This window comes from Phaethon lepturus, unplaced genomic scaffold (genome assembly GCF_000687285.1).
Source record: "Phaethon lepturus isolate BGI_N335 unplaced genomic scaffold, ASM68728v1 scaffold33297, whole genome shotgun sequence".
Taxonomy (NCBI): domain Eukaryota; kingdom Metazoa; phylum Chordata; class Aves; order Phaethontiformes; family Phaethontidae; genus Phaethon; species Phaethon lepturus.
In genome coordinates, this window is record NW_010553107.1 from 1 (window position 1) to 10,430 (window position 10,430).

The following is a 10,430-nucleotide window of genomic DNA, read 5'->3' on the forward strand; positions in this document are numbered from 1 at the left end:
CCCAGCACGAGGAAAAGCAATTCACTTTCTACGGCGCTACTCGCAATCTACGCGTCCTGGCCGCCTGCGCGAAGCTGTTGGCATCGCTTAGTCCCACTGCCAAGCCCCGCTTCGCTTTCGCGGTACGGGTGAGGTGTTATTCCTACGTTTCCAGGTGAATTTCCAGTGCAGATCAGCCACGGGATATAGCCAGGGAAGCGCGTGCCCTTGCTTGACACGAGATCTTCTCCCACGGCACACGCACGTCTGGCTCTTGCCGCGGAGCACACGTGCCCCTCTCGAATCCGGGAGCGGTCCTACAGAGCAAAGCAGTTTGCTTTCCCCATTTCCTGGCGCTGCCGTGCGCGTTCGCCACGACGGGACCCGGGGATCGCGGTCTTCCCCACACAAACCTCGTTCACCTTCCCAGTCCCTGCTCCTTCACGCTCCAGCAGGAAAAGCTGCTTCTGCCCTTTCCTCGCTTTCATGCAGAGGAGCCGCAGCGGCGCCAGCTCAGGCAGAACGTCTTTGGACAAGCAAAGCAAGAAGCAGCCAGGATGCGGGGGCTGTCGCACGGGGGTCCGGAGGGCTGTGCGGTGGATGGAGGGCTCTGGAGGCGACGGCCGAGGCTTTGCAGCAACAAGGGACAGATTCAGCGCTTTTCCTCCGCTTCAGGCACGATGACTTCCACCCTCTGCTCCTCAGTCCCCGACCAGCCGGACACCAGAAGGTGCGAAGCGAGCATCAGGCATCAGTCTGACCTCAGAGCTGCCTCTTCGTCCTGCCTGCCGAAAACAAACCCCGAGACCCTGGCCCCTCCGCTCTGCCCCCCTCGATCCACTTACATCCCACCCTGCCTCCGGCACTCACAAGTTTTAGGGAATGATCGGAATAAAGCAGCGGCTTGGGGTACGTTACACACGGATCGTTCTTCTGCATATGTAGTATTTAAAAAAACCCAGCAAAGCCCAGGTGGTGATTGAAAGTCTCTTAAAGCATTTGTGTATCGGAAAATCCTCCGCTTCTCCCCTTTTGCTGACACTGGGAAAGTCAATCCAGTGCTTGTATTTACATGGCTGCATAAAATTTTCCCTGACTGCTTCTTAAAAAAAACCTTAAAAAACAAGTGATATATATATGTATAATATTTACATAAATAAACGAAGAAGGCAAGCAGACTGCTTCCTTCCCCTTTCCAATCGGCCAACTCTTGCCTTGTTTTCTTCGTTTTTGGCAACAGCAGGTTAACATCCCGGTGAAAACTGTCATTTGTCCCCTGTTCCCATTTCTTTTTTTTTTTTCCTACATCCAACGATCACTATTGCACCAGCAATCTGTTCAGAAGTCCAAGAGTTAAAGTTGCAGCACAGCCTCTCCTTCCTTACTCCCTTAAGCTTCTCAATCTTCCATTAAATCCATTTCTCCATTGAGACTGGATGAGCTTTTTTTCCCCTTCCCCCCTCCCCAGCCCGGCAGCTGCTGAATTTTCCACCCCAGGCCAAGAGGCAAAGCCCAAAGCATTCTTGGAGGGTCACTTGGCAGAGTCCTCTCCCCGCCAGCGCTGTGAGATCCAGCCGGCACCGCGCTTCATATACGAAGCCAAAACGTGAGCGCGTTCCCAACGCTTGCGCGCGCCATTGGAAAAAAAAAAAAAAGCGGCCGCGGCCCATCCGAAAGGACCCGTCGAAAAGGGTTAAAGTGTGCAAACAGCTGTACATCGGTGGGTGGGTGTGGATGCGTCAGAAGCTCCCGGCGCGTCCGTCCTGCTAAGAGATCTTGCAGTTGTTGCGTGAGCAGTTCTGTGGGGGGCTCTGGGGCGGACGAATTGATTTGGATCTCTTCAAGCTGTTACCTTTGCTGCTGCTCCCGCCTCCGCTGCTGGCCAGGGAATACGACCGGCCGTGCATCATCACCGCGTTCATCCCGTTGGCCATGGAGAAGGATTTCAGGTGGCTCTTGATGGTGACAGGCAACGGCAGCTTGTCGATGAGGTGGACTGGGGTGCAGGAAACGATGGCTCGGCAGCACAGGTCCTGTAAGCTGAACACTGATGGGAGAAAAGACAGTCAAGGGCCAAGAGATTTCAAGGGCTGCCTTCTCCCTACAACTCTTCCTTATGCCGTGCAGTTCCTGCTCCTCTGGGGAGAGGAGCTAATCATAGAATCATAAAGGTTGGAAAAGACCTTTAAGACCATCAAGTCCAACCGTCAACCCAACACCACCATGCCCGCTAAACCATGTCCCAAAGTGCCTTGTGAAGCGTGTTTTGAACACCTCCAGTGATGGCGACTGCACCACCTCCCTGGGCAGCCTGTGCCAATGTTTGACCACTCTTTCAGCAAAAAAATTTTTCCTAACATCTAATCTAAACCTCCCCTGGCGCAACTTGAGGCCATAATGATTGCATAGGAGCCTTGAATATGGAGCAGATTAGCTAGGACAAAAGCTTGGGAAACTCCAGGTAAGCTCTGCCTTAGAGGTTAGTGCTTTGCAAGACACCAGCTTTGGTGTCAACATGGGGCCTAGACACTGCCAGCCCTCCTCTCCGCACAGCGCCCGGGACAGGCAGTGCCTTGCTCACCTTCCTGCCAGACACTTGGCTTCTCAGGCCGCTGTCTGGCAGCCAGAAGGACATGCCCAGAGAAGGAGGCAACAGGGTGGGCAAGCCCCGGAGCAGGACAGTCTCGCTTGGGACCTGCTGAGGGAGCAGCAGCGGCAGGGCCAGCTCTCTGCAGAGTGCCTGCAGCAACACAGATCCCACCAAGCCAGAAGAAGGCTCTGCCCTCCCAGGCTTCCCAGCGTCCTCTTAGCTCAGTGTACACCATGAGCCTGCTTTGGGAAGTCGGCTCGGAGGGGATTTCCCAGCGAGCAGCCACACGAGGGCACGCTTCCACCTCCGGCCTGCTGCGAAAGCCACGCTGCTATTCCCAGGCAGGCAGCCAGCAGTTACAAGTCCTGCCTCTGGAAGAGGTGCAGAAGAGGTCTCCGAATGCAGCCCAGTTCCTGCTCGCCACCCCTCCACGATCTGGAGACAGTGGCATGGCAGCCAGGTCAGGGGCAGGAGCCCTGGCAGGTCATTTGGTGACTGGGGCTGGCAAACAGGATCTTCCCTCCCTTAGGAGCAGGAGCTGAGGATCCACACGAAGGCAGATCACCCCTGGAGTGCAAATCTCCTGCTGGTCACACTGCCAGCGGGGCACGCTGCTACCTCCAGCCAGGAACGTGGGACTTAAGACTATTTTGCTTCAAATGCAACAGCCTGAGGTGTAACGTGGACTCTGCTCACAGTTTGCCGCGCTGCAGCACATGAGTCTGGATTTGTGGAATACCCCAGCCCACTGCTCCGTGCCGACAGCGGGGATGTGCTTTAGTCTCTCTCAGATCCTTGGGCTCATTCTGCCTCCAGAACAGGAGACACAGGCTCAGGCAAGGGTAGGGACAGAGGTGCTTACGCTTGGATTCATCCCACACAGCCATGTGATTGAAGTACTTTCAAGTTCTACGCTTAATTGCCCTCAGCCTCATCCAGAATAATTGGAGAGGTGTAGGGATGCCTCGGAGCAATTCAGATCCTAGACATGCTGAATTGCCTTCTGGAGCTGCCCATCCCTCACCGCTGCCTGCCGGGCTCCAGCGCTAGTACAGGCAGCTTGTTGTGGTGTGGCTTCAGCTTGTCTGGCCCGAGGCATTTCTCCATGTCAGGTGCTTTCAGATCCCACGGTTGCTAATAAACACACCTCCCACCTAGGCAGTCAGTCCTATCCCTCCATTTCAGCCCAGCCACCTCTCAAGCCTTCCCTGCACTGAGCATCTTCCTCACTACTGACCTCTGTTGGGTCTCCAGATCTTCTCCATGCCGTGCCGCATGAGGACGATACGGGACAACTCCGTGAAAGACTCTATGACGTTGAAGTTGCACAGGGGGCTGACCTCAAAAAACGTCATGCAGTTCTTCTCCGCGTAAGCCCGGGCCTGCTCCGTTGGCACCTGCCGCTTGAAGGCGAGGTGAAGCCTGTTTCCCACCAGGATCCGAGGGACACCTGGGGCATGCTTAAAAAAAGGAAAGAAGTGGAGAAATCATGGCTCGTCCTTCGTAAGGCCAATCTACATCCAATATTTGGCTTAGCTGCAATAGCAGTGAAGGGCAAAGAAACAGAAACTGCTCCGTGACCGAGAGGGACTGCCAAGCAGTACTACATGATGAGGAAGATGAATTTATCCTCTCCACAGTCCATATTAGAGGGAACCTTCCTATCTTTCTTGGCCATTCCCAAGCCCTTTCCTACTACGCCAGATTTATACGCAAGTAGAGGGCAGACACTTATCCCCTTGCTTTGCTTATTAGCGGACTGCCATTGTTTCCTCTCCACAGCAGAGCCATTCTTGTCCCCATATCAGAGGTGGCACCTCCACAGATTTTTGCTATAGACCACTCTCCGCGTTCTTCCATTCACCTTACCTCATCTATTTCCTTTATCCATCGGTCTATCCCATCAAAGGACCAGCGATTAGTGATGTCGTACACCAAGAGAATTCCCTGGTGGAAGAAAACGAGCAATCAGGAAGCTTCACAGTAGGCAAACCGAAAGGGAGATACACCCGAAAGATCACCTCCATATGCAGAAACCAAAAGGCTAAGGGACAGAACATTGCCCCAGCCATGTTATTTCTGTGCTTGCGACGCCTAAAATTCAGACAACAGGTCTGTATGAACGCAGTCTCAGACCATTAAGGAAAGCTTTACTCTGATTTTGGCTTGAAAATCCCCCAAATCGTTTCCAAAGCAGCAGCCTCTACAAAGGAGGAGGAACTGCCTCTGTGACTGTGCATCCGGAGGAGCAAGGCTGTGCAAAACACACCTTCCTCCTGTCACAAATCCGGTACAAACTCATGGAGGCAGAAACAGTCTATTTTCCCCTTATGCTGAACAGCTGCGTTCAGTGGTAGGATGGTAGCAGAACATGACCGAGTTCATAAAGCACACCCATCTTCAGCATGTTTTCCCTCTCCAGAGCCTCTCTCATTCTGTCATCCCTTGGCTGGCAAGGAAGAAGTTGCTTATTGACATCACTCAACACGGCATCTCTGGAGGACAGATCTCATGACCAGGATCCATGCTGGGCTTATGCTGAAGGCAGCCAGAGTTGCTGTCACTGCCGCCCAGGCAGAGAACAAACACAGTGCAGCAATGCTGGCAAACCCCAGAGGGTCACATCAAAGGTCCTGCTGAAGGACCTTTCCTCTGACCCTTTTTTCTGGAAAGGGAGGTACCTACTGCATCCTCAGGCCTGCATCCATCTTCCCTGAATACCACCCACATCCACAACTCACTTCCCAGTCACCTCTCGAGGTGCAGCACAATGATGCTGGCAACCAGGACAGGCACAACCCAAGGCAGGGAAGTTTGTGCCTGCAGTCATGACGACAGGGAGCAGCACCTCGGAGGGTCTCCAGCCTTGCCCCGAGCCTGGCTAGCAGGACTCAGGACCCCGACCAGATTGCTAGCCACCACTCGGGTCTGCAGCAACTCTTAACAAGTGAGCTTTTCTTGAGTCAAAGTGTTTCTGAGGACAGACACAAGGAAAGTAGGCTATGCACGGCCCCGCAGGCACACAAGTCAACGCATCAGGAGCTGCCTCTCAGTACCAGTCAGGCACATACAGCATTTAGAGAATTGTCTTAGGCAGCAGCCTTTCTGCAACTCTCCCGTTATTTTTCTGACTTCTTGTCACTCTCTTCCTTGCAATCAAGGACATTTCAAGTGACAACAGGCACTTCGAGGTTACTTCGCAGAACCGCAACTGAAGATGCCCTGAAATGGGAACTACAGAGGAGCAGATGATCTCGCACTGCGAGAGGAGGCAGCCCAGCTGGGAACGCAGCCCAGATGAAAGGCAACCCAGCAGCAAGAGGACTAAGCTAAGGGCAAAACAAACCAGCCTGAGCTAGACTCCAGGATAACAGATCATTTAGCAGCAAGCTCAGCAGAACCAGTCTTCTCTGAATCAGGGGTATCCTCCAGGAACAGCCACCCCTACAGCGAGTCCCCACAGCAAGTGAAAGAGATCTTCAGTTGGCAAAGGAAAGTCTCAGCTGGCAGCCTGGTCCTCCCTGGGAGACGCCTAGATACGGCACAGTGAAGGAGGGAGGTGACAAACTGCCCAGCATCTGTCCTGGTACAAGTCAGAGACCATCAAGCACCCTCACGTACCAGTGGAGTCACTCCTTTATTCACCGAAATGGGAAACACAAACTACCCAGTCCTCCTGAAACACAGCTTTACAATATTTGCCTCTGCCAAAGCCCGCGATGAGCTGGGGGAAGCCTGTACAGAAGCCATGTACAAAGACGTGAGGTACCTCAAGTTCATTTAAAAAAAAAATAACAAGATCAGCAGCAGGAGATCTGGAGCGCACGGGAATGATAAGACACCGCTGGCACTTGAAGTGTCCCCTCGCTGGGAAAAGCGGCCTTTCTCCGAGTACGCTGGGCGTGCCTCGACGGTGTTTGCCTTTCTCTTGCAGTGCTCTCGGAATAAGCAGCTCACACAAAGCCTGCCCAATTATATAATTTCTAAAAGTCTTGGTCAGAACAATTCTGGTCCCTAAGCTTTATCCCCAACCTCATTGCAAAGCACCTCCACCCCAGCTACTCTCCGGGCAAAGCTTGCTTCTTCTGTCCATGCTGGCCCTCCAACATCTACAACTCTGCGTTTATACCGTTTGCAGAAAGGCTCAAGCATAGAAAAAGAAGTGGAGAGGGTACAAAAGGCAAGCCATGTGTGGTGGGTTGGTTTGCATGTTTGACAGCTCAACACGAAGAGCGAGTTTGGGTTTGAGGTTGTTCTGAGGGACCTGACGGCGACTTTTCATAATTGCAGAAGCATACATGGGGTGGGGGCAGCAGATGCATCTTCAGGTTCCTTCGAGGAAGTCTGGAGATCTCGCCTAGAGGCCATAGGTTTTTGCAGTGTCATTTCTAGAACAGTCAAAAAAACTTCATACTCAAAAAGCACTGGAGGTCGGTTTTGTTTTGGAGAAGAGAATCAGTTTCTCCTAGGTTTAGATAGGAAAAAATATGAAGGAAGTAGTAATTTTCCATAATTAAAGAAGTCCACCAAACTGAAGATACTGCTTCACAAGAACCCAATCAAGAAATACCTACTACCAGGATACACCACATTTTAAGTGCATTTGGGGTGGGGGCGAAGAGAGACTTGGAGCTTTCTTTTCATTTTTGTTATATTTGTTTTGATTTCTAGCTTCCAAGGCTGCATGTGTGAATGAATGAGAGTCAGGAAATAACAAAGCAAAAAGTTTGATGACCCCCTTCCAAGACAAACTGCTGGCGAGTTAAATAAAGTCTACTTATTTTATTTCTGGATTGACAAGTTCCTTTAGCCAAGAGAAACAGACCCAAGACCTAGTTTGTGAAGACTGCTTCTGCCAGAAATATGCTCTAGGAAGAGAGAGTTTTTAAGCTTGCTGGCAGCTGCAGCCTGGATCTTCTTTAAATAGGAATAAGGATAAAACATCAGCAAAAATGCAGCCCCAAGTTCTCAGGAGCAGGGTGGAAGGTCAAGACCACGATTTTTAAATGCAAGAAGAGACATGCTGTCTGCCAGCTTACCCTCCAAGTCATAACACAGCTCCATGCATGCACATTTAGAGTTAAGATTGTCAGCGAAAGCTTCCCAAAGGTCAGAAGACACCAAGGCCAAGCTGTCTAATGCCTTGCTTCTGTCCTCATCCTCCCCAGCGTGGGTATTATGGCCAGCCTTACTTTTACTCAGCAGAAGATAGTCTTAAAAACCTCTGGCCAGCTCGTGGTGCTGCCAGATAACCTCGTACTTCTTCCAAGTAGCGCTGGCATGCTCCAGACACGTTTTTAGAGCACACATCCCAAATACACTTTGTCATTACCATTTTCTCCCCTAGAGAGAAGAGTACACAGACACACACACAGACAGGGAGTTGGCTCCATCTCTGTAGACAGTTCCAAGTAAGATCTGTCAGTTTGGTTTTTTTTTTTTTTTTTAATAAAAAGTCTCCTTTGGAATAATGTGCACAGAATTTTAATTTACTCAATTAGACAAATGAACAGTTTCCCATTTGCAGCCTAAATTGTTCTCTAAGTGCCGAGATGGCTGTCAACACTGTAATATCTCCGTACCTCTCCATTTTTAGTTTCACAAAGCATCTTTGTAAGTATTACGTACCCCAAGTTCCCACAGCATGAAGTGAAAAGCTGCACCCTCAGGGTCTCATTCTGGAGCCCTCACCAACCCTCCAACAGTCTTTCTTCTTTTTCTCCTCAAACTGCCTACAGGCTTCTCTGTGTGAGGTGGAAGACGACTGGACTCATCCCCAGACCTGCCTCGGGTCTTTTCACAATTGATTTTCAAAGTTCATTTCCACTCTGGTTTTGTTCCACGCTACTGGGATTGGCACGACCCTAAGCACACCAGCGACAGAGATTTCCACACGAGTACGTCGCATAGTGAACAAGGAACACGGAAAGGTCATCCGTTATTGTACCCAGCAGCACAAGGGGACACTTACTCTGCCAAAACCCAAACTTGTTTTCAGAACAAAGATCTGTCCACGTAACCAAGGAGGAAAAAACCCAGTGTATCACCCCTGTCTGTTTGCTGCAGGTTCAGAGCAGGCTTATGAGCAATAAGCTGTTAAAGGTGAGAGAAGCTGCATGCTCACTCATCAGTGCAAAGCGGACTTCTCCAGAAAGGCTTCTCAGGTGCTTTACGAGCTGGATCTCCAGCCACTCGCACGAGCACACAAGAACACGGCCGGGGAAGCAAGCACTTGCAGGACTGTCAAAGACTTCAGCTCAGCGCGGGGAGATGACAGGGTGGCCAGGAAAGCATCACTCGCTGGTATTCTCCACTGATGGAAAAAAGCTGTTGCTGAAGAAGCCTGGAAGATCCCCCCCCGACTGGATTTCTCTGGCCCACAGGATGAAGTAAACCGTAAACAAAAGATTCAGTGCTGACGCCAACCAGAACACTTTGTCTCTCCTGCCTGCTCTTTCGGAGCTATGGTTGGTCACGGCTTTCCAGCTGGCACCTTGGACCTTGGCTCATAGGCAATTACATCCCGCTGCCAAACCACTTCCCAACAGCATAACACATTGCGGGGGGTGTTATTTATCACTGAGCGTTTGATAAACAGGGCAGACTCCTCCAGTAGCTGGACAACCCCATCAAAATGACCTGAAGCAGGTAAGGTACTTGCAGCAACAAAGCAAGCCATAAGGTAGAGCAGAGCCTACATCTCAAGAGTCTGCCAAGCTGCCAAAAAGGCCATCACCTCCCTGCATACTAAGCAGACCTGAACAGGAGAAACAGCAGCTACTCAAATCATCTGCCTAAGCAGAACTCAACAATATTCATTATTCTGTTAGGGCTGCAGCTTTGCTGTAGGATGGGAGCATGGTTTCCTGTAGATGGTCCAAAACTGTTCATGAAGGCCCTTCTGTATCACACTGTCTGAGAAGAGTTGGCAAGCCACGTTTCCAGAAACAGTTTAAATCACTGGCACATGAGGACATCAGGAATGATATTACCACTGCTTCTTCCTTGCTAGATCAGAAAGCACCACCACAACCCTCTTTCTCCCCTCCATGACGACTCTTGGAATAGCTTGCATTTGCTCACAGCAGCCAGAAGAGCCACAGCTGCATGCAACAGTTGAGACCAGCGTGCCAGCTCTGCTGTCAGTATGATTGAGACCTTGAAGCCAAGCAGAAAGAGCCAAAGAGCAGAAGTGCAAGAGCAAAACTAAAGACTTCTGAAGCACCTTTAAGCATCACTAAATGCCTTTCACCATACGCTGCGCTGCGACAATTAATATAAAAATCCTTCTGCAACACAGCAAGCTCCAGACTCCCCGCGTTTGTTCTGCGGGTTGCAACGCTACCGGGTTTCCATCTCTACACTCCCCTGGCCCTGCAGTCACCATGACGTGGCCTCCGCACTGTCCCTGCCCCACCAATACCTAGAGCCAGTGCTCTCCTATCCCAGACGCAATTGCTGCTCTTTTGCCCCAAAGCGAGACCCTGAAGAGATGCAGTCAGGACCTGCTGGCCCAACAGACCCTAAGAAGGAAGGGACGATGAAAGCAGCCGTGACAGAAAAAGGGAAACTCAAATCTCAGGGAAGCAAGAAGAGAAAAGGAGGGGTTCCCAGGCACACCGGTATGCCACAAGCCTCCACCTTGAGCCAAAGAGCTCCTTGCATCCCTAATGAGATCAGATCAGCTAGGCAGGGCAGGGAGGGAAAGCAAGACACATCTGTGATCCTCGCAGCACATCCCGAGGCAAACGTGGCTGGTCCGCCTTGGCTGAAAGAAGGGACTGGTCCTCATTTGAAGCCAACTCATCAAGGACAGTGAAGCTCTTTTACTTTAGATGTTTTCAAGAGGAAGACGTTCCTG

The 10,430-nt window shown here is 51.2% G+C and overlaps 1 protein-coding gene across 1 annotated transcript in view; it reads right to left on the bottom strand.

Moving 5' to 3' along the window:
* Nucleotides 1-1,745: 1,745 nt before the first annotated feature.
* The window catches only part of RAB40C (RAB40C, member RAS oncogene family), a gene marked incomplete at its 5' end in the record, with an annotated part of 14,614 nt that continues 5,929 nt past the window's right edge, over nt 1,746-10,430 (bottom strand). The window contains 3 exons of the mRNA XM_010291449.1: nt 1,746-2,026; nt 3,807-4,029; nt 4,439-4,516. Of these exons, the coding sequence (XP_010289751.1) occupies nt 1,746-2,026; nt 3,807-4,029; nt 4,439-4,516 (582 nt within the window). The remainder of the gene's footprint in view (nt 2,027-3,806; nt 4,030-4,438; nt 4,517-10,430) is intronic.